At 38.7% G+C, this 24338-nt stretch overlaps 1 protein-coding gene across 5 annotated transcripts; it reads left to right on the top strand.

Moving 5' to 3' along the window:
- Nucleotides 1-754: 754 nt before the first annotated feature.
- Nucleotides 755-24206, top strand: LRRC58 (leucine rich repeat containing 58). 5 transcript variants are annotated; one of them, XR_014824779.1, is made up of 4 exons: nt 755-1341; nt 13328-13456; nt 14382-14981; nt 18229-21826. XR_014824779.1 is itself a non-coding variant. In XM_021070308.2 (4 exons), the coding sequence occupies exons 1-4, from the start codon at nt 842-844 to the stop codon at nt 18435-18437; spliced, it is 1116 nt and encodes a 371-aa protein (XP_020925967.1). In that variant the 5' UTR covers nt 755-841; the 3' UTR covers nt 18438-24206. The 5 variants fall into 5 exon arrangements, 1 of the variants encoding a protein (XP_020925967.1); XR_014824777.1 differs by having other exon boundaries at nt 14382-15760; nt 16299-18776; XR_014824778.1 differs by lacking the exon at nt 18229-21826 and adding an exon at nt 16194-16850 and having other exon boundaries at nt 14382-15893.
- Nucleotides 24207-24338: the final 132 nt, after the last annotated feature.

Raw genomic sequence — 24338 nt, forward strand, 5'->3', positions numbered from 1 at the left:
TAATTTGAGCTATTTCAAATTAACGAAAACTCAGCCATGGCTCCCAAATTCATTTCCAGCCACTGCAACTTAAACCAAAAACCACAGAAGTGCTTCTACAGCTAAAATGGTGAAATGTTCTTGACACACATTCCTTTTAAAAAAAAAAATCCTCTAGGGCAAGCAGGCCAAGGATTAGCCATATTTTTTTTGGATGGAGAAACTGAAATCAAATCCCCTGTCCGAGGAAACAAAGTTATTTAACAGCAGAACCCGAGGTAAGATCCAAGAGTCCCGATTTCTAGTTCAGCTGCCTTCGCACTTTTAAGTCGGCTTGGTCAATCCCGGGACTTTGAATTCCCGGGTCTTGCTGTCATGCAACTGAATCATCACTAAAGTCCTGTGTCCTCGCTGGCTCCCGCAGACCAGGGGCCCCCACTCCGAAACCAGGGCCTCAGAAGGCGGTGCACCGTCACGCGCGAACCCTCAAAGCCAAATAACCAAACTGTCCTCGGACTGTTTACCGAGGCCACCCTGGAATTCGGGGACAGGTCACCAGACTTCAAGAACTATAGAGCACGACTGCCCGGACCCAGCCGGGCTCAGAGAGTAAGCCGAGCACTGACTGCTCTCTGCCCCCGCCCGGCTCATGGGATCCTTGCGGCGCGCCGCGCGAGACGGAGTCCGGCCCTTGAGCGGCGCGCGCACCCCGCCTCCTAGCGTCGCGTGACTCCGCGGGGGGGGAGGGGGGCCGGGGTTAGCGCCCGCCCGCGCCACTTCCGACGCAGCCCTCGGTTCAGGTTCCGGGGCGCCGCGGAGCTCCCGGCCTGTGGGTCGCGCTCTGCGCGACGCGGTGGCCGGGATGCAGGAGGCCGGAGCGCCGGTGGCCACGGCCGGGGAGGCCGAGCTGAACTTGTCCCGCCTCAGCGTTTCTCCCGAGACGCTGGAGTCGGAGTTGGAGGCGCGGGGCGAGGAGCGGCGCGGAACGCGGGAGGCGCTGCTACGGCTGCTGCTGCCGCACAACCGTCTGGTGTCGCTGCCGCGGGCGCTGGGCAGCGGCTTCCCGCACCTCCAACTGTTAGACGTGAGCGGCAACGCGTTGACCGCGCTGGGGCCGGAGCTGCTAGCGCTGAGCGGCCTGCGCACGCTGCTGGCCAAGAATAACCGTCTCGGCGGGCCCGGCGCGCTGCCCAAGGGCCTGGCCCAGTCGCCGCTCTGCCGCAGCCTCCAGGTGCTCAACCTCAGCGGGAACTGTTTCCAGGAGGTGCCCACCTCGGTGCTGGAGCTGCGTGCGCTGCAGACCCTCAGCCTTGGCGGCAACCAGCTTCAGAGCATCCCGGCTGAGATCGAAAATTTGAGGAGGTGAGCGGGTGCCGGCCTGCCCGAGAGTAGGGAGGCCCCAGCACAGGGTCGAGGGTGGGTGTCCCGAGGCCCCGGTAGTTCCGGGGCCCTGCGCCTGGTCTTGGCGCCCGTTGGTTGTCACGTAACTCTCTCAGTCCAGGCTCTTGAACTCTTTGGCTGCCCTGCCAACTCAGTGAGTTGTACTGAGGAGCTGATAGGATCATGGGTGTGACAGCGTTTGGTTTGTTGTGTTTGCGCTGTGCAGATTTTCGAGATATTTTTTCTGTTTTTCTGGGGTCACTGGAAGTGATCTGAACTGAGCATATACTCAAACATATGTAAATCTGAGGTTGTCACTTAATTGCTCCGGAGTCTTGGGTGGTTTTCCATGCCTGTAGATCAAAGTTTATGTCCTGTAAAGTGACATACAAAGGAACTCTGATCTGATCCCTGCTTGCCACTGCGTTACCTACTCTGTCTTCTCCTTGGCAATACCAGCAATACTATTTGTGGAATTCAGTGAGGTGTGCACTTTACCAGCAGCTTGTAGGCTCTCACTAAATGTGTGTTGAATGGATACAGTGCCTCTGTACATTGTTGTTCCTTTTGCCTAGAATGTTGCTTGCACTGGACAGACCCCTGCTCATCCTTAAAACCTGTTTTGAGGGTCATTTTTTGTTGTTTGTTTCCTTCTGTTACTACTTCCTGGACAACAATTAATAATTGTCTAAACTGTACTTCTTGGGAACCATTCATCCTACCGCTGCACTTACCTTATTGATTATAATTCCTTGTTTACAGGTCCGCCTCATCTGCTAGATTAGTCACTAAATGTATGTTGAATTAAATGGAAGACGGAAGCAGGAATGCAGGATAACAAAAGTCTCCTAAAGGTGCCCTGCAGGGGAGAAATAAAGTACGAGGAAGTGTATTGTCCAAAATGAAAAAAAAGTATCTTCCATCTCTTTATTGAATTTTCCAAGATAACAGAATATTAGAATTGAAAGGACCTGAGTTAAGTGCAGTGAAAAGAAATTGACCTAAGAATAACAACTGTTGGTGCCCCAGTCTTAGACAAGTCGCTTAGCATACCCTGACTACAGTTTCCTGATAAGCAAAATGAGGCATTTGGACAAGATGCCCCTTTGTTACTCACCAACAGATTTTTGAGCACCTACCCTGTGTCAGGCACTGTCCTAGGTGCTGGGGATACAGTGGTGAGTAGGATTATGCCCTCATGGATAATTTCAAACAGAGGAGACATTAAACACCTGACTGTAAACTTCATTATTTCATTACAGTAGTTATACGTTCTGTGAAGAAGCACAGAGTACCTTAAAACAAAGTAACTTAGTTTGGTATTTGAGCAAATAACATTTGAATTGAGCTTTTAAAGGAAGAGTAAGAATTAACCAGGAGAAGGTGGGATGCGATCAGTCCAGAAGGAACAGTGTGTGTGAAAGTCCAGAGGCAGGGACCGAAGGCCAAAATACTTAAAAGAAGATATTTTACTAGATCATAGTGAGGAAGTGACCTAGAGGGAAAGTGGAAAATAGAATTTTCGGACTAGATCTCAAGCCATGTCATATCATGAAGGCCATGGTAAAGTTTTGATTTCATTCTAAGTACACATGGAAGAGTTTTTAAAAAAGCACATCTGGAAGTTCCTGCTGTGGCATAGTGGGTTAAGGATCTGGTGTTGCCGCAGCTGTGGGGTAGGTTGCAGCTGCAGCTTGGATTCAGTCCCTGGCCCAGGAACTTCCATGTGCTGCAGGTGCAGCCAAGAAGAAGAAGAAAGCACCTCTGTCTTGTTGCTGTACAGGAATGGAGTGAGGAAGGGTGGAGAGATGAGAAGAGATTGTGATGGTTGGCTGGAAGGAGGCTACCCTAGTAGAATGAGAGATGATGGTGGTTTATATCAGAGTGATGCTAGAAGAGATAGAAAGAAATAGAAGAGTTGGAGAGAGATTTAGATGTTACATTGTCAGGCCTTGGTTCCCTCTAATTTTGATGTTATGTAATTCCAACATTGTCATTTGAATTTGTTTAATATACTAATATTAGAACAAAGGTTATTTCCACCACATGAGGAGGAAGGTAGGCAAGAACTCCATGTATTGAATACTTACACTGCAGTAGGCCCTGTCGTACGTCCTTTAAATATGCTTTTTAATTCTCACAATGACTCTGTGAGATGAGAGTAAGAAACCGAGGCCCTGAGAGGCAAGGTCATAAGATCACAGAGCCAGTGAGTGGTAGAAATGGATTTGACCTGTGGGACCTCTGACTCCCAACCCATGACAGTGACACAAGTGACAGAAGGGCTAGAACATAATTCTTCTGACTTCTGTTGCATATGTGATCAGGCTAAAGCCATTTTCGTGATTGACCTGAATTTTTGGGGGACCTTGTACCTTTGTCTCTAATTGTGTGTAGGCTCTTTTATGTCAGTGTTTTAATTTTTCAGTTGTGTGCTCCATTTCTCTTTGCTGATAAGAATCAGTAAAGGTTTAGGTTATATGCTCCAAATATAAACTCTAGCTGAATGTAGGCTTAAAAGGGTCATGTAGAAATATCCTCGTAGAAGAGGAAACAGCTTAGGCAATGGGCCTGATACACCCCTTATTTTTACAGGTGAAGAAACCGAGATTTAGTGTCAGTGGCTTGCTTGAGGCCAGATAGTGACAGTAAGATTCATGTTTCAACCCTCAAAGGTTGCTTACTATGAAATAATGCTTCTCAGCTTCCAAAATGTAGCGGTGGCGGTTCAGTCACTCAAATCCCAAGGAATCTGCCCAAGAACACTATCCTCTCTTAGAATATAGATGAATCCCCAGACCTCATTGCTAACATGTATCTTGTATACTATGCCATATTGCCTTTTTTTTTTTTTGGCTGCACACTCACAAGTTCCTAGGCCAGGAATCAAACCCAGGCTACAGCACTGACATATTGAATCCTTAACAGTTAGGCCACCAGGGGTCTCCCTGCCATATTGCTTTTAAAACCAAGAGTGGTGGTTTTGGACATTAGGAATACATTTACGCTCTTGAACAGCAATTGAAAAAATAATACAGGAGTTCCCGTTGTGGCTCCGCAATAACTTACATGGCTAGTATACATGAGGATGCAGGTTCGATCCCTGGTCTCGCTCAGTGGGTTGAGGATCCGGCTTTACCATGAGCCATGGTGTAGGTCACACACGTGGCTCACATTCCTTGTTGCTCTGGCTGTGGCATATGCTGGCAACTACAGCTCCAATTCAACCCCTAGCCTGGAAACTTCCATATGCTGTGCGTGTGGCCTTAAAAAGACAAAAAATAAAATAAAATAAAAAAATAATGCCGGATATATCCCTTTTCTCCCCACCCTCCATCATTCCAGGAGGAAATAACAAATAAATACTCCTAGCTTAATTGGCGTATTTGATCTCTCCAGATTTAGCAGGGTGTCTTCATGTATGTCTTCTGTACTTTGTTGATCCTTTTCCTTAGTGGCAGAATTTTTAAAAATAGTTTCTGAAAGGTGATTTTGGGGTATAACAAATAAGTAGATGGTGAAAATCTTATTTTTATGATCAACTTCATTGCCCTGGAGTAAATTAGGCTTGGTGTGAATCATGAGGTTGTGGATATTGATTCTTTCCATCAAAATATTAGGTTCTTCTTCAACAATTAGGTATAATAACTGTTTGGCTAGTATATGGACAAACTTGATTTTGTTTTTTATAATGTTGAAAAAGTAGGTGTAATTCATATTTTGACCTATTTCTTTTTCTGAACTTACTTTTTATTCCACTCAACTAGCTCAGACATTAACTGAGGAAGAACTTACTAACTTATCACCCAATGGGTAGTGGACTTTGTTTAGGAGAACAAAAGTTCTTTGGCATCCAGGATGCTAGACATTTGGAAAGTATGTTTAAGCACAAGTGAGTTTTATTGGTACCATTCCCCACAATCTTTTCGTCTCAAGTAATGCCTTTGTTTTTCTGTTCATGACCCCTCTCTCACTATCTGCTTGATGTGGTTTTAGAAATTAAAGATGTGAACATTTTGTTAGAATTAAAAGCTAAATATTAATGTTCTGGAGTGTTTTGAAGCTAGTGTGCAATAGGTTGATATCTTACAAAAGAAATCACTCAACCAGATGATAAATAGAATGCAATAAAGTTTAAATAAAAACTCTTTTCCCCATTTAGGCATACTGAGTTTTTTTTTTGGCTCTCAACTTCTTCCTGCTGACTTCTATCTTTTAATGCCTTAGTCTGGGGCAAGTACCAAGAGATGATTCCTTCATTTGTGCTTCTACTTTGAATATATAATGTACTTTAAAAGCCTGTGGTATTTGAAAATGGAATGGTATAATGTGGAGATGCCACCTCAAGAAAACTACTTTCTTTATCTACAAATATATGGTCTTTATCTTTCTGTATTTCTCTTATTTTCTGTTTTTTGCCTTTTTGTGTACAAACCTATCTCACTTTAATTCCGTCTCCCTTTTACCAACCATAATATAGGATTAATGTATATATTTTTTGTTATATTTAATGTCATTTTTCTTTGGGTGGAGAAGCAGAGCATTTCCTGCGTATATCTGTGGTTGAAGTTGATTGACACTGAAACTGTAATGTATTTTTTCAGTGGATCAGGGACCTTCCTGGAGGGAAGGGTACCCACTTCAGTATTCCTAAGGATTGGAAAGGAATTTAAGTTTGGTCTGTTAACCCTAAATAAAACAATTTTAAGTTTGGTCTGTTAACCCTAAATAAAACAATTTTAAGTTTGGTCTGTTAACCGTAAATAAAAAAGAAAGGAAGAATTCTCTCTTAAATTTTGTGAATGATTTTCCTGGAGTTTTTTTGTATTTGTCAAACACTAAAAAAAAATAGGCTTGTTCCACACACAAGAATTACTAAATACTGCAGTTTTGCTTTAAATTCAACAGTAGTTTCCTTTCTCCTTATAAAAAAGCATGTTTGGAAGCAGAGTGTGTTTTAGAAATATAATTCCCACAAATCATTGAAAGGCTTTAAGTACAAGAACGTTGGGAATTATTTGAGTTTCAAAGCTTGAGAAATAAGCCTGAAAATGTAAATGTAATATGCTAATTGTATACTCTGATTAATAATACCCATCAGTTGCAGGAGAGATTTATATGGTTTGAAATCTTGGGCTTAGTTCTATTTCAGAACATCCGATTTTTCTCTGCCAAAGCCGCAGTAACTATTTAGCTTGGGCATCCTTTCATCTGTGTATTTCCCCACCAACTCCAAAACACTGAGGGAAGACATTGAGTAGTAACTGACCATCAGAGACTGGTTTCTCTTGGTTCCTGACTTAAACATAGAGAAAGAACAATATTTGTTTTTGCTCTCAGACTCACTCCCCCCTTTCTTCACTTTATTTTCTTTTCTCCCTCAGTTAGACTGAATTGCAGGTTGTTGTGTAACTGTTGAATCCAAAGGAATTCCAAGTTTGATAAATTTTTTTCCCCCAGTGGTCTCATTAAATTGTTCTTTTTCCAGAGAAGTTCCTGTTTTAGACCCCAAATATTCTCTTCGACTCTATTATATTCTATTATAGTAACTCTCATCATTAAAGAAGAGAAATTTCTGAGTGACTGAGCAATAACTTAATCTAAAACCTGTAAGATAAAAAAAATCCTGTCTGGGAACCTTTTTCATCAGTGCTTTAAACACTTTATATAGGGGAATTCAATTTTATATCTAGATCATTGATTTTTGTTCAAGGAAATCCTTAAAAGAAAAAAAAATAGCCTATAAGGGTTAAAGTTTTCTGCTTGCTTTTTTACTTAGCATTATAAATCTAAAGAAAGAAATGCAATCTTGAAAAGATTACAGAATAAAAAATTTTTAAAAGAATATCAATATGTTTTTAAAATGACAAAACTTCAGATTCAAATTGGCTTTTCGAATCATCACATATCAAGGAAGGCTGAGATTATGAAATACAAATAATAAAGTCAGCAAATGGAAGAAATTATATCTGAAAAATACGTATAAGACCATTTGTAAAGGACTTTAAAATACGTTCCTTAACTTCAGAGAGGTACAAGAGGGAAATTCACTAGTGAAACAGGAATAAGAAGTTTTAAAACTGACAACTACGAAAATCCCAATTGGAATTTCTAGAAATAAAAATATGTAATTATGAACTCAGTGGGCTGAATGGTAGAATGAAGTCAGCTGATGAGTGAATCAGTAAGCTAAAACTTACTGAGGCATTCTCCTGGAATGCAGCACAAAAATATAAAGAAGTGGGAAGTATGAAAGAAATGTTAGGAGGAGTGGAAAATAGATCCTGAAGTTCAAAACTGCTGTTTGCTGGGAATTCCAGAAAGAGAATAAAGAGAATGTAGATAAGAAAAGGAAGTAATAGTAGCTGAGAATTTCCCACAATTAAAGAGAGTGCTCTAAACTGATATCTTGACATATCATAATAAAACTTTAGAACAATGAGGATAAAGAAAAAAAGACCCTACGAATGTATACATGTATGTATGACCGGGTCACCTTGCTATACAGTAGAAAATTGACAGAACACTGTAAACCAGCTATAATGGAAAAAATGAAAATCATCATTAAAAAAGAAAAAGAAAAAAAAAGACTCTAAAAGTGCTACTAAGAAAAAATATTACCTACAAAGGAATAATAGCAGTATGGGCTGGGAGTTCCTCTCGTGGCACAGTGGTTAATGAATCTGACTAGGAACCATGAGGTTTTGGGTTGGATCCCTGGCCTCACTCAGTGGGTTAAGGATCTGGTGTTGCCATGAGCTGTGATGTAGGTTACAGGGCCGGCTGGGGTCTGGCGTTGTTGTGGCTGTGGTGTAGGCCAGCGGCTACAGCTCTGATTAGACCCCTAGCCTGGGAACCTCCATATGCCATGGGAGCGGCCCTAGAAAAGGCAAAAAGACCAAAAAAAAAAAAAATAGCAATATGGGCTGTAATAAGGTAATAGAGCAGTATCTTCATTGTGCTAAGGAAAAGTAACTGTCAGCCTATAATTTTTTGCCCAGCCAAACTCTTATTCAAGTGTGAAGGGAAAAAAATAAAAACAGCTGAGATAAAGGACTCAAAGATTAACAACTGAGTCCTTATTGAAAGAACTTCTAAAGGATTACTCCAAGAAAAATGAACTTTAAAAGAAGTAGCAAGTGCTGAAAATAGTGGTGAACAAAGAAATTGGTAAAAAATATTGGTGAATCTGAGTAATTATTGATTGGGAATAAGTTAATTTATTTTCACATCAGGTAGAAGTAATTCTTTTATTTATTTATTTATTTTTTGTCTTTTTGCTATTTCTTTGGGCTGCTCCCGCGGCATATGGAGGTTCCCAGGCTAGGGGTCGAATCGGAGCTGTAGCCACCGGCCTACGCCAGAGCCACAGCAACATGGGATCTGAGCCGCGTCTGCAACCTACACCACAGCTCATGGCAACGCCGTATCGTTAACCCACTGAGCAAGGGCAGGGACCGAACCCTCAACCTCATGGTTCCTAGTTGGATTCGTTAACCACTGCGCCACGACGGGAACTCCAAGGTAGAAGTAATTCTACTTGATGATGTGAAGATGACCAAGGGGGAGCATTGATGTGTGTTTGGGAGGGAGGAGGAGAGCACAGGAAATTGAAGTAGCATATACAGTTCAAATAGAAGTAGTATATACAGTTCAAAACAGTAGTGGGGGAGTGGGACGAAAGGAAACTTAATGAACACAGCAAAAGGCAGACTGAAGGGAAAGACATTGAGATATACTATGGCAATAGAAAATATGAGTGTAAATAATCGACAGTCAAGCTGTGTGCTGTTTACACAAGTTGTACTTAAAATAGAAATACCTCAGTACATTGAAAATTAAGAGGTAGAGAAAGAAGTACCAAGCAAATCTCTGTCGTTTCACATCTGAACTTAATTGCGTTAGGCTCCAGTCTGGTCTTCGTGTTCTACTCCTCCCATTGCCCTTGCCTCTCCCTGCCACTTCCCCCACTATTTTTCATACAGTAACGAGAAGTGATTGTTCTGAAATGTAGGTCAGGTTTCACCACTAGTCTTTGTTAAAAACCCTTCCTACCTAGGATAAAATTCGAAAATCCTTGTGAAGGTCTCAAGTGACTGGAACCCCTGTAATCTGGCCTTTCCAGGCTAACTCTCTGACCACTGCTCTCCCACCTCTATCACCCAATGAACCCATACTGGCCGTGTTGCTCTTTCACAGCACACCATGCTTTTTTCCACCTCAGGAATTTGTACTCAGTCATTTCATTCAGATCTTCATTCATGTGTCATCTCCTCTTCTGACCACTCTAACCACAGTTTCACTTCCATCACCATCTGATTTCCTCCATTTTTCTTTTTAACCCTTAAAGCTATGGACACACACCCACACACACCACACATTTATTGACTTACTCTCTCACTAAAATGTAAGTAAGCTTCCTTAAGGTCAAGAACTTGGTCTTATTTACACTGTATTCCCTGAAATGATGCCTGGCACATGGTAGGTGCCTAGTTCATATTTGTTAATAAGGCACTTTATGATATATAATAACATTATTCCATTTTAAAGAGTTCCCCGGTGGCCTAGTATTTAAGGATTTGGTGTCACTTCTGTGGCTTGGGTTCGATCCCTGCCCCAGGAACTTCCGCATGCTGCAGACATGGCCAAAAATAATAGTAATAATAAAATGAAAAGGAAACTGGGGCACAATGAGATTAAGTAACTGGCGCAAGTTCTTGTACTGGTAAATGATGGAGCTAGGATTAAATAAAATAAATACTAACAAAAATAAAACCGGTAGGTAATACTGATAATCAGAGGAAATAGATTTTTAAGGCAGAATGGATTAACAGATGAAAGAGAAATGCTTTGTTTGAATTAAGGAATGATACAATAAGAAGTTTTAACATTCATGAACTTGAATGTATCCTCAGTATAGCTTCCATATTTTGAGGAGAAAGATAACAAAAATTGACAGAACTATAAGGGAAGAGGGAAAACCATGGTTCTGATAGGAAACTAACCACCTGAGTAAGAAGGTGAAATAATGAGACACTATAAAAATTTTGAATTGCACAGTTAACAAGCTCAATCCTAATAGCTACATGTTCTTATAAAATGTGAACAAAAACAGACCATGCTCTAGGCCACAGAGGAGCAAGGTTATGTAGAGCTTAACATTTGTTAACAACAAAGCTCTAAAATTAAAAAGAGAAAGCCATATAATCCACGAGGAAATGGGTAAAGGACAGGAACAGGCAATTCTCTGCAAATGTACAAATGGCCCAAAACATAAAAAGATGCCAAACTTTACTAATAATTAGGTAAGATTAAAAGCACAGAATGGCACCATTTTCACACCAGCAAAGAGTAAAAAATAGAAAAAAGTTAAAGTGATGATAGTTAAGTGTTAGCAGGGCCTTGGCTAAGGAGTGCTCTTAAATGCTGCTGTAGATTGTAATTAGCTATAACTCTGCAGGGTACTTTGTCTTTTTTTTTTTTTTTTTTTTTTAAGGCCACACCCACGGCATGTGGAGGTTCCCAGGCTAGGGGTCAGATCGGAGCTGTAGCTGCTGTCCTGCACCACAGCCACAGCAACACAGGATCCGAGCCACGTCTGTGACCTATACCACAGCTCAGGGCAACGCCTGATACTTAACCCAGTGAATGAGGCCGGGGATCAAACCTGTATCCTCATGGATACTAGTCAGATTCATTTCCACTGAGCCACAACGGGACCTCCCCAATTTGTCTTTTTCTTTTAATATTAGATTTTTTTAAGTAATTTTATTTTTTAATTAATTTTTTATTATTTCCCCAGTACAATTTTCTTTTCTATTGTGCAACATGGTGACCCAGTTACACATACATGTATACATTCTTTTTTCTCCCATTATCATGCTCCACCATAAGTGACTAGACATAGTTCTTAGTGCTACACAGCAGGATCTCATTGCTAATCCATTCCAAAAGCAATAGTTTGCATCTATTAACCCCAAGCTCCCAAACCATCCTACTCCCTCCCCCTCAGCAACCACAAGTCTATTTTCCAAGTCCATAATTTTCTTTTCTGTGAAAAGATTCATTTGTGCCTTATATTAAATTCCAGATATAAGTGATATCATATGTTATCTGTCTTTCTGACTTATTTCACTTAGTATGAGAGTCTCTAGTTCCATCCATGCTGCTGCAGATGGCATTATATTGTTCTTTTTTATGGCTGAGTAGAATTCCATTGTGTATATATACCACATCTTCCAAACGCAATCGTCTGTTGATGGACATTTGGGTTGTTTCTGTGTCTCGGCTATTGTGAATAGTGCTGCAGTGAACATGCGGGTGCATGTGTCTTTTTCTTTTAACATTACGTCTTGTACCCTGAAATCTGCCACTTCTGAGGTCCTTCCCCTGGAACTCTGATTTAGTAGATCTGGTGGGGCCTGGATTTTGTAGCTTTAAAAGTACCCCAGTTAGGAGTTCCTGTCCTGACTCAGTGGGTTAAGGACCCAACATTGTCTCTATGAGGATGTGGTTTGATCCCTGGCCAGCTCAAAGGGTTAAGAATTTTATGTTGCAGCATAGATTGCAGATGTGGCTCAGAACTGGTGTTGCTGTGGCTGTGGCATAGGCCCCAGCTGCAGCTCCAGTTTAACCCCTGGCCCATGAACTTCCATATAAAACAAGTGTAGCTGTAAAAAAAAGAAAAAAAAAAAGTATCCCAGTTAATTCATACCCTAGAAGTTTGGGTAACAGTTTAGTAGGCCATTTTTCCCTACATTTAAAAGTATCTTAAGAGAATGATAGTGTCTCCTGAGTTAGTAAATTTAACAGGAAGACAAAAGTAACATAATAATGGGAAATGTCTGTGTGTATACATTTTATTTATGTATATACGTTTTATTTATGTAGTAAGAACTGGTTCCTCTAACCCCAGTCCCATCCCCTACAAAAATCTTTTGGGGAGAGCCTTTCTGAAGTCATCAGAAGGAGTGGCAGTACATTTTGGTGCAATATATGCTATGTCTGAAATGTTGTTAACTTATTGGAAAATAAAATAATTATCTGGAACTTTTAATTTCATAAGAGTAGTCAGTGTTACATAATTTATTTTGTTAGCTCTGAAGACTGCATTTTCTATAATAAGAGCAAAGAAGAAATATAGACCTCAGGAGTTCTCCTGTGGTGCAGTGGGTTAAAGATCTGGTGTCGTCACTGCATTGGCGCCAGTCGCTGCTGCGGCGGAGGTTCATTCCCTGGCCCAAGAAATTCCACGTGCTGCAAGCGCAGCCAAAAAAAAAAAAAAAAAAAAAAATTAAAAAAAAGGAAATACAGACTGAACCCACATTTTTCACTCTTTAAAAAAAAAAGCTAGTGCTTTTCACATTGCCTAGTAAAACATCAAATTCAAGCCCACCAACATGGAACTCAGGGTTCAGGGTTGCTGTAACTTGGCCTTTCTCCAGCTGTATCTCTCTCCAGGTTCCTCAACATGGATTCTCTTCTTACATGTTAAAAGATGTAGTCATTAATCCATAAAAGACCTCTCTTCCAACTTGAAGTGTCCTCTTCCTTCCTACCCTGTGTGGGCTAAATTTATAGTCTAGCCGAAGTCACAATACTTTTGGGAGGCCTTCCCAGTCAGAGCTGCTCTGTCCTTCTTTTATAGCTCTACTTTTTAAACTCCTACATCATTTATGGATTGTCTTGCTTATATTGGTATCTTAATCATGTTATGCTTATTTGGGGCCTCATTTTGTATTTATAACTAATATTATATTTATAATATTGTCTAACATTAGTATGTCTTGTCTGCTTACCTATAATATAAGCTTCCTGAAGATTTCATTATTTCACCAGAGACTGTATAGCACATAGAAATCCTGAGTAAAACATTTGCTGAATGAATAAATGATATATGTTCTTTGTAATAAAGACAGTGAGGTGCTTGTCCAACTTTTGTTTATATTTTTTCCATTTATTTCTGCAGTTTAGAGTGTTTATATCTTGGAGGAAACTTCATCAAAGAAATTCCACCAGAATTAGGAAATCTGCCTTCTCTAAATTACTTGGTATTGTGTGACAACAAAATCCAGAGTGTGCCTCCTCATCTTTCACAGTGAGTATTTTCAGGCAGTTTATGTGTACACAGAGATCCATACTTAGAAATTATCCTGCATTCACCCACATGATTCGTGGAAAAGAATTAAGTGTTCTCAAAGTAAGTGATACATATAAGAATTTAAGTTCTGAGGCTTGCCATGAATTGGGTTGTTTAATTTTAAATGCTCTGATATATTCCTCAAAATGTTTGTTGAGCCTCTTATCTGTAATTAAAAACAGAATATTTCTTTGGCATAGATTTCCTCAGGTCTTATGGTATTTTATTTATTTTATATTTGATATGAAGCATTCCTATCCTGGTGAGGTAATGTGAAGGATCAAAATCTTTCCTTTCAAAATCTTTCCTTTTTTGGGTATCTGAATGATAAAACGTGCCCTCCCCCCCCCCCAAAAAAAAACCCCTTAAATCTAGCATTTAGGGAGTTCCTGGTGTGGCTCAGTGGTTAACGAATTTGACTGGGGACCATGAGGTTTCGGGTTCGATCCCTGGCCTCACTCAGTGGGTTAAGGATCAGGCTTTGCCATGAGCTGCGGTGTAGGTCACAGATGCGGCTCGGATCTGGTGTTGCTGTGGCTGTGGCGTAGGCTGGCTGCTACAGCTCCAATTAGACCGCTAGCCTGGGAACTTCCATATGCCATGGGTGTGGCCCTAGAAAAGACAAAAGACAAAAAGAAAGAAAAAAAAATCTAGCATTTATATCAGCTAACCATCAGAATTAAGTATTTTAAACTCTCTCAGATTCTGTGGGCAAAAATCCTTCATGACATTTACAAATCTGGTCTTCGATTTTGTTTACTTTTATTTCAGCTGACTTTAATCTTAGTTGCTCATTCTTAAGGGGAAAATTGAGTTTTTCACTTAACTTTCTGAGTAGTTATCTTGCTTACTCCTGTTGATTTTTGTACTGCATTTGTTCCAGGTTGCATTCACTTCGTTCCCTCAGTCTTCACAATAACTTGCTGACATACCTGCCTCGAGAGATCCTCAACCTTATTCATTTGGAAGAATTGAGTTTACGTGGAAATCCACTGGTTGTTCGTTTTGTGAGAGATTTAACCTATGACCCTCCAACTCTCCTGGAGTTAGCTGCACGGACCATTAAAATTCGAAATATTTCGTACACTCCCTATGATCTTCCTGGGAATCTTCTTAGATACTTGAGTTTAGCCAGCAATTGCCCAAACCCAAAGTGTGGAGGTAGGTTAATTCAGTGTCCTTGTTTCCTGTTCATTTAGCTACCTTTAAATTGATGATCAAGTGTTGTTTTAATTAGCTGTCTTCTTTCAGCGAAAGGCAGTTAGCCTCTGTATCTGTTTCCCTTACCCTTTCACCCTTTTTCTATAAAATAAGACATTTCACCCTCTGTGTTCCTTCCATCCTTCCTCTCTCCTTCCTTCCCTTCTTTCCTCCTTTCCTCTCTCCCTTCTTTCTTATTTCTTCTTTTCATGGTACTTTAGGATTCATGCACAAAGAAAATACCCAGAGAGTCTCATCCTGTCTTGGACTGTCATAGGATAAGGTAAGTTAACATGAGGGGAAACACAAAATAAGTATAAATAGTTTTAATTGCTTTAAAAGAATCTCTAAAATATTTGACCACCTTTCATATTTATTGGGAGGACATTTTCTTAGATGCACCATGTTGAGTGTCAGGTACCTTCATTGAGTACAATTCAAGTTGTATGAGAACAGGCTGAAGGTGTGCCGGTTTCAGAATGTACTCTGGAATTTTATATTATATTAAAAAGTTCACAGTTCAAAATTTCTTGAGTTTAGAGCATTTGGAGAGAATTAAAGAAATGATATATTGTAAGATAGAGTAAAGTAGGAGTCCAAAATACTATTGGAATCAAGGGAGGGAAGGAGTGCTTTTAATTAGATTTGGAAAAAATGAGACAATTCTTGACATATGAGTTGAATTTTGGTAGGGTAAGAGTGAGGATAGAAAATTTTGCAAGGAGTTCCCATTGTGGCACAGCAGAAACGAATCTGACTGGTATCCATGAGGATGCGGGCTTGATTCCTGGACTCACTCAGCAGGTCAGAGTTTTGGCATTGCTGTGAACTGTGGTGTAGGTCACAGAGCCTCTTGGATCTCTGAGTTGCTGTGGCGTAGGCTGACAGTTTTTGCTCCAATTTGACCCCTAGCCTGGGAACTTCCATAGGCTGCAGGGGCGGCCCCAAAACAAAGTATTAGCAGATGGAGAGAGTAAAATTGGAAACAAAACAATATGGGACATGGCGTTCCCGTAGTGGCTCAGTGGTTAACAATCCCAGCTAGTATCCATTAGGATGTGGGTTCATTCCCTGGCCTCACTTGGTGGGTTAAGGATTTGGCATTGCTGTGAGCTGTGGTGTGGGTCACAGATGTGGCTCAGACCTCTTGTTGCTGTGGCTGTGGCATAGGCCGGCAGCTACAGCTCCAGTTCGAGCCCTAGTCTGGGAACCTCCATGTGTCCTGGGTGTGGTCCTAAAAGACAGAAAAAAAAAAAAAAATACAGGACAGAATGTTGGATGAGTAATAATTTAGCTTAGATATACAGTTAAGGGAGTAATGAGAGAAGAGTAAAAGATACATTGAGGCCAAGTTATGAAGGGCCTGGTGTGCCAGGGTGTGTGTGTGGGGGGAGTTCATAAATGATAGCAGGTCATTTTATTTTCGCTCCCTCATAAAAGACTACTTTTTTTTTTTTTTTTGCCATTTCTTGGGCTGCTCCCACGGCATATGGAGGTTCCCAGGCTCGGGATCTAATCGGAACTGTAGCCACCGGTCTACACCAGAGCCACAGCAACATGGGATCTGAGCCGCATCTGTACCCTACACCACAGCTCACAGCAACGCCAAATCCTTAACCCACTGAGCAAGGCCAGGGATCGAACCTGAAACCTCATGGTTCCTGGTCGGGTTCATTAACCACTGAGCCACGACGGGAACTCCATAAAAGATTACTTTTTAAAAAATCCAATTTAATTGGGATACAGAATGGTTTTTACTGTTGTAGGATAAATGTAGGTGCTGGGAAGATGCTTCATAATGATGATCAGAGCCAGCTGAGCTTTTCCCTGTATGTCTCATCATGCCTTAAGAAATATTTTAAGGTTAAAGAGAAGATGATATAAGTTTCTTAAAGAATAATAAAAGATAAAAAAGATACTACTAATTTAAAAAAGGAAAATGACTACTCTGGGCCATTTCTGGCCACTTACTCTTTGAAGTAGAGGCTGCGCCCAAAGTTGGAAGTGCTTAAGATTTTCCCTGTGGGTTCTCCTTTCTGAAGTTGGCTTTAACAGTGGCAAAAGACAACACTCACACCAGGCTTTCAGGCTTAATAGTCTGTATCTGGTCTCTTCTTTGAATCTGACTTTTTCTAGATACAATCCTCTACAAGAATTCTCTTTTCTCCCTTAAATGATTTCTTAATGGCTTCTTTAGTATACTGCTGTGTTATTTATCTTAGAAACAAAAATACTTTTAAATTGTTTGCTTAATATTTGTGATAACATTCGAAATGAACCATTGATATTTTCTCCTTCAGACGCTTTAGTTATTGAACTCTTAAGTTAAACAAAAGTAATTTTATATTTTGTGAGATATTTTGTCTTCGCATAATCTGAAATCTTACAAATGACAAGATAGTATAGTACTATTTTTTTAGCTCATGGTAATTCTGTAATGTTTTATTTTATTACTTGCATCTGTTTTTAGAAAGCTAACACATTTTGGGGGGGTTATTGTTAGTATTGATTAATTTATTGAATTTGTCTGCTTCCCTGATTTGTTCAAATTAACATGCCATGAATTTCCTTTTTTAAAGTATGAATTATACTAACCATGGTATCAGAAAATTAGAAAGTTAATGGAGAAGTAACAGAAAATAAATAGGAAAAAAATTGTTGCTCCTTTGCTTGGACTACATCTTTTACTTGGTCCCTTATTTGATACACACAGAGTGGTTGGTTCCAGTTATACTGCAACCATTCTGACAGCCTTCGTGGGTTAAAAATGTGCAGTTTCTAGTAGTCGGAGCAGCTAGAAGCCCACAGCACAGCAGCTTCTGCTTTCCTTTCATCTTTAGCTGTATTTTTACTTAGCTGAAGGGCCGTAGTTCAGGAGCACTAAATTAGGAATCAGAAGAGCTGAATAGTAGTTTCAGTCTGCCTAGCAATATATAATTATATGAAAGTCAAGTGAGATCATTAGTGAAACAGCTTCGAAACTGTAGATTTAGTCTGTGGAAATGTAAGGTGACATTTTGTTACTTTTAATTTTTCTTGCCCAATACATAAAAACAGGGTACCAAGAGTGGTCTAATCTTTCTGCAAATTTTGTGTATAACAACTAATTCTTTAAAATAATTATTGAAGGAGTTTTGTATTTTTTAAAGTTTCTTGACTGTAGGTAGTACCAAGGAGTGGCTTGGGGGATGAAGAAAGGGCACTTTAGGTATCCTATAACCTCTCCATCAGCCACTGTTCACCAAGTCACCCAGAGACAACAAGCTAGGTAAACAGTGTCCTGTTAATGCCAGCTCCCTTTAAGGTAAATCTCCTGGGCTTTTCTTTGTAGTCAAATTGCCATCCTTAGGACTTTCTAGTATTTCCATAAACAGCTATGAAAGCAGCTACTGCTTCTGCTTAAGATTCTCAGAAGAGAAGACTGTATAACACATTTCTTCAGAATAAAGAAATTGAGAAAGGATTGAAAAAGAAATTGTGGCTCCTTGCTTTGTAATGGTTACTTTGTACTTATTCCTTCCTCTCTCCAGGAGTCTACTTTGATTGCTGCGTCAGACAAATTAAATTTGTGGACTTCTGTGGGAAGTACCGCCTCCCCCTAATGCACTACTTGTGTTCACCAGAGTGCTCGTCCCCTTGCAGTTCTGCCTCTCACAGCTCCACATCCCAGAGTGAATCTGATTCGGAAGATGAAGCTAGTGTTGCTGCACACAGAATGCAGAAAGTTCTTCTTGGTTGAAAAGGGTGCAGGGTGGGGCGAAACACTAAATACTGAACAGAGGTGGTCAGAAAAGAGAATAGACTCTGAAGTTCACTAGAAACCTTATCTTCATTTTGAATGTCCACTGCACAGTTGAAGATGGTATAAAAGATTTTGTGTTTCTAGCCATTCAGCGGGAATGAATCCAGTTCCATGTTTGAATTCTTTGGTTATAATTCACTCTGAATGGTAGTTTCAAATTTGGCTGGTTGCAGTTTTCACTCAAGTTTTGCATGAGTCACACCACGGAATGGAATAAACCGTGAGCGGTGTAACTTGTAACTGTTGAGAAGAAGAAAGAAATGATCAAACCTGTAATTTTTACCAGAGTTGTCTTTGAATTTAGATTGAACGCTAAACAGGATTAGCCCTCTTTTCCTGTACTGCCCATAGGTCTAGATTTCAGAGTTCAGATAAGTTCACAGGTGGTTATATAGGACCAAAACCTTTCTCACCTACTGACTGGTAAAGTAAGGGATATAATTTTACATGGGATTTTAACTCTTCAGTTCTGCTCCTTTGTTCTAGATGATTATTGTTATCCTTATATAATCCAGCAATGACTGTAATAGTGCCTTAATCATAACAAGGATTTAGAAATTTATTCAAGAAATGATACCAGAGCAGCCTATAACCTGACATACTATGCAGAATACTTTGAAATATGCTTTAGCAGAACTAGGTAAACAGTTGTATACCTGACGTCTGAGCTTATGGCCACCTTAACTTCACTTTTTGTTTAATTTTCTATAAACAAATCACTTGTATACTTAATGGGGAGGCCACAGTCTTGATCACCCTGTTCATCATAAGACAGAATAATAGTTTTTGATGGAAAAATCTGTCAGATTTCTTTTAACAGAAAAGAGATATAAGATAGGAAAGCTACCTTATAGTTTGCATTAAAGGAATGGGAAAATGGTTTTAAACTTTTAGTGTTAGTGTTGAGTATAACTCCTTTGCTTGTATGTACTGAACTATAACTTCCTCTACATCTTAAAGAAAAACTAGAGAAAGATTACAGCAAGCAAAATTAAACTGGGTGTAACAGTCGTGTTTTTACACAGTAAAACAGTTTCCAAAATAAGTTTAACCATGGAGTGCTTTTTGAAAATAATATATTGATAAAATATTTAAAATGTATTAAATTTACCCTTAAAGTATAAGAGGAAAATGGTTTCACAAGTTGCTGGTAGAAATGACCAAATTTTTATTAACTAATTTAGTATACAATAAAAGTCGAGTAATAGTACAACTATAAGTGATATTATAAAATAAAATACATAGCACACGTTAGCAGTCATTAGATGATTAATATGCAATAACATAATGGTTTGTTGGTAAATATTACCCATGTCAAAAACACATTGGGGAGTTCCTGTGGTGGCTCAGCAGGTTAAGAACCCGACTAGGATCCATGAGGATGTGGGTTCAATTCCTGGCCTAGCTCAGTGGGTTAAGGATCCAGGGTTGTCACAAGCTGTGGTGTACATTGCAAATGTGGCTCAGATCCAGCATTGCTGTGGCTGTGGTGTAGGCAGACAGCTGCAGCTCCATCTCCTGGCCTGGAACTTCCATCTTCCATAGGTGCGGCCCTAAAAAGAAGACACACACACACATTGGAACATCAGATGATCTCCTTTCTAACTTCTGGCATTCATGTCTGGGGCACCATTTCTTAAAAGCAGATTGTTATATAATAATGATATGTACATAGGTTAGGTTTTTGTCATATGTATATATATATTTTATTTTAGTAGAAAATATATTGTAGGATAGTTTGTTTGTTATATGTTATTAATTCATGAAACATCCTGAGAGTTTCATGACTGCAGTTGTGAAACGCTGCTATAAAGTGAATCCCTTCACCTTGTTATAATGTAGTAAGATTCTTTTTTCCTTTTGACTTAAAGAAATTTTCTGACTATGACTATAGAAGTAATCTAGTATCTTTCTACTGCCTAGCAAAGAAGTATGTGGGTGATTATGTCATAAAATGGAAGAAATAGAAGGTCTTTATTTATTTCTCCATTTGAGCCATGGCAAGCTGCATTCTACAAAATTATGAAAGGTGACTTAGGCAGTGCCTAAGTGGCAAACCCAAAATGTCTTGTGAGTAACTTAGTTAAGACACGTGAAATATTTTCATACAAAATAAAGTATTCATAGTAAAATATGCAAATTAATAGGACCAAATTTTTCTGGCTTACATGCCTCAATTTACTTCCTAATTCATTACCAGTTTGACCTAAGTAACAGCTTAGGTAATCTAAGAATTAATCTTTGTGAATTAAACAAGTAGGTATGTAAATACAGTACTTAACCTTGCCAGCTTCCTAGAAAGTATACTGATTGACCTTTTCCAGATGTAAATAGGTGCAACCTAGAAACAGATTCTGGTCTTTAATGTGTAATGTGGATTTATCCCACAGTATACAGCAAAATGTCTTTCAGCTAAATGTTTGTTATGCTTCTCTATATGTACATCTGAAAATCTCTGATTCGTGTGTAACTCTTTGGTGACTTGTACTGAAATCCACATTTTAGTTATTATCTTTTTTTTTTTTTTAACCTCTGACCTCACCTTTTACAAGAGCTGCTAATAATTTCTAGTAAGGCTTTTCCTTGTTTCTTTTCTCTACCTTCTCTGTTTCGATTACTGATGACTATAGAAATTAACCAGAAATTGAGCTCCAAAGGACTTGATAATCTAGAAACTAGATAATCAGTTCCAGAGTCATATAGCTGACTATGTATTTAAAATGATAGTTTCTCTAGTTGCTAAGTTATTTGTTTGTAAGTTTTTGATACTGCTCCACTTGGACAATTTTAGTAACCAAAACTTCTCTGGATAAAACTACTTTACCAAAGCATTAATGTGTTTAGAATGGAATTCCTCAGTGCTGATATTTGTACTTGAAATGGGTACATGGAACATTTTTGGTAATCTTTATTCCTAGAATCTAATTCTCTCAGTGTTACCAAATTGTCGGTGAAATAGCGCTAGGATTTTAGGAAATGGAAAGATAAGCTAATGAGTATTTTGCTTCGGTGGTGCCAGGGATTGGCTGACCTAAGGAGCAGCATCCAGGTTCTCAGTATGCCCTGTATTTGTGTAGTGAACTAGATCTGAGGATTCCTCTTCAGGTTTTACTTCTAAATGTATGCTGAAAGAGTCTCTTGCTCTAAAATTCTTGATATTTGGAACTTCAGTTAACAAATTTGAAAAGTAAAGATTTGCATTATAAATTGTACCTCAGATTTGAGAAATTTTTCTGTTAATTCAAAGTTAAAAGCAGTCCACACTAGTGCAGTATAATACTGCTGACTAGTTCTACCAAACATTGTAATACCAATTTTAAACAAAAGAAGTCAAGGAAAAAGCTGATTGCTAGAGTAGTAAATGTAAGAAATCTTTAAAAACAGCAAAGGGCAAGGAAAGAGAAGTCACCAGACACCCAGGGGGAATCCCTGAGCCAAAAAAGTTTTTTAATGTAATACTGAATTGTATTGAAACTAAGTGGCCCACTGTCTACCATCTGAAAGCTTTTATCACTAAATTTATTCAGTTTCTGCTATTGGGAGATTATCCACATCCCTTCATAATTAAGGGCCAACAAATAATAGGATTTTCTTAGAGCCAACATTGCTCTTTCCAAAGGGAGAAAGTAATACCTCATTAACCTGGAATTTGTGGTACACCCTTGGTTAATGTTTACCTTTTCACTATGTAAAAAAGAAAAAATATTAAGCAAATAATTAGTGCAAATAAAGTTTGATCTTGTAAAGCCTTTTAGCAGTAGCTGTTTATATAAAAAGTTGTTCTAAATAAGACCCTTTGTAGTCAGAACTTATCAGTTACAGTACATGTATATAAAATTAGTTAAGCTGCACTTATTTAGAAAAACCTAATTTTTACCTAAATGACTCCCTTCTCATCCCAAGTAGAGATTTTATTACATCAGTGTAAATATCACTCCTCATTTAGTCCAAAATATCAGCTTTGAATTTGTGCTGAGCATTTAACAATAGTAAAAAAGCTGCTGTGTAGGTTTTAGAAAACATAATCTATAATCCGTAGTTCTGATTCCCTCTGTGTAGAAAAGACGTATTTAACCTTCACTGTTCCCGTATTAAGCACGATACTGTATAGCATTAATCAGATGAATTTACTGGGATCTAATGTTGTATTTTTATTATAGTCATGATCTTTTTAAAGGTATCAGTGCCTTCAGTTGTGCTTAGAAAGTATGTGCCTTAAATCTTCCTCTCTAGACCCAGTGTTTTTCATTTAATAAGTTGTGTATGACAGCCTAGTGACTCTTTGCATTTGATTTGAGGGAAATGACTGTGATCCTGAAGGATTCCTTCCCCTAGAACTAGGCTAATGTCTATGAAGTCTAGGGCTTCTGGAGAGGGAATCCCAATCATGTGTACTGACTGTCTAGAAAGTTAAAGTCATAAGGGTTAGGGCCCTGAAATAAAATCAATGAAAAAGTATATTCTAGTTCATATTATTTTACAAAGAAAATGTATTTGCTGCCACTAAGGGATGACAGCAGTTCCTAACTAATTCATATTAATAACATGTAAAGATATTATTGCCATGAGGCATATCATATTTTGTAAATACTGTCTTTGTAATACCAGGTTAAAGGGGGAGTATTTTTTAATATTTTTGCATGTAAATATCTCCATTCTTTTTCCGTTCCAACTTGGTTCATATTTGCTAAAAACTGACATAGAAAATAACAGTTCACGAGCAACAAACATACATTATTGAATACTCACAGGGTAGTATGGATTTGGGTGCTACTGGACCTTTACCTAGCACTTGTCAGTCTCAGTTTATCATAAGGAACAGTATTTAATCTGATAAATATTAAATTTTGTTAGTATAATGAAGGTTATTTACCATTATACTAGAAAGCCATGGTTGGAGAGACTATCTTCATTCACCAGAAGTGACTTTCTTCCTTTGGCTATGAATAAATTGGATAAAACTATTTTATTCTAAATTCCAGTTAGGGGAAGAAACTGGGATAAGAATGACAACACTATTGCTGGTACTATAAAAAATTACCAAGTTGCTTAATTTTTCTGTCTACAACTGATGTTTTAAAAGAATCCTTTCACTAACTTAAGTGGTTGCCATTGAAGTGTTATTAAGAAGGAATATTAACCTCAGCAATCACTTTACAACAATCATGGAGAGACCTGTGTGCCTGCAGTTGGTGTTTGTTGCATTTCTGAGCCCACTTTGTGTTCATCAGAAACAAAAGTATAATGGGAGAAATATTTTAAATAACCAGTATTTTAACTTTTCATAAAGTTGGGACTTTAAAGTATCAACAAAGGATATTGAAAAATATATGTATTTTTACTTTAGTCAAAACTACTTTTTATCTGATTTTTTAATTTTCTGTATTTGGAATCTTGTGAATTAGAAATATCTATATCTACAGGTATATGGATATTTAAGACAATTGTAACAATAAATGTAATTCAGCAATGTGATTCAATTACATTTTATTTTCAGGATAAGATATGGTTTATTGTGTCAAATTTATATATTACCTTATATTGGTAAATGCTCTAAAAAGAATATTTAAGCTTCTTCAATTCTATACCTCCTCTTTTCCCCAAGGACACACAAAAGAATGTGATCTAATATTAACCCTCTATGTGAATTTTGCCTTATCAGACATTGTGCCTTACTTTATTAAAAGTGTTTTGTTCAAATCTAAATCTGTATTCTGGAAAAGTAAAAATAATTTGGTTTTAATTGACAAAATTTACTTAAAAAATCCAAAATCCTTATACTGTTGGGTTTTGCCTGATTACTTGCTATACCATTGCTCATATAGTCATTGAATTTTT

The sequence above is a fragment of the Sus scrofa genome, chromosome 13 (assembly GCF_054392235.1).
Source record: "Sus scrofa isolate SSC_HxYL_T2T_F1_AM1 chromosome 13, Sscrofa_HxYL_maternal_Yorkshire_Landrace_v2.0, whole genome shotgun sequence".
In the NCBI taxonomy this organism is placed as follows: Eukaryota; Metazoa; Chordata; class Mammalia; order Artiodactyla; family Suidae; genus Sus; species Sus scrofa.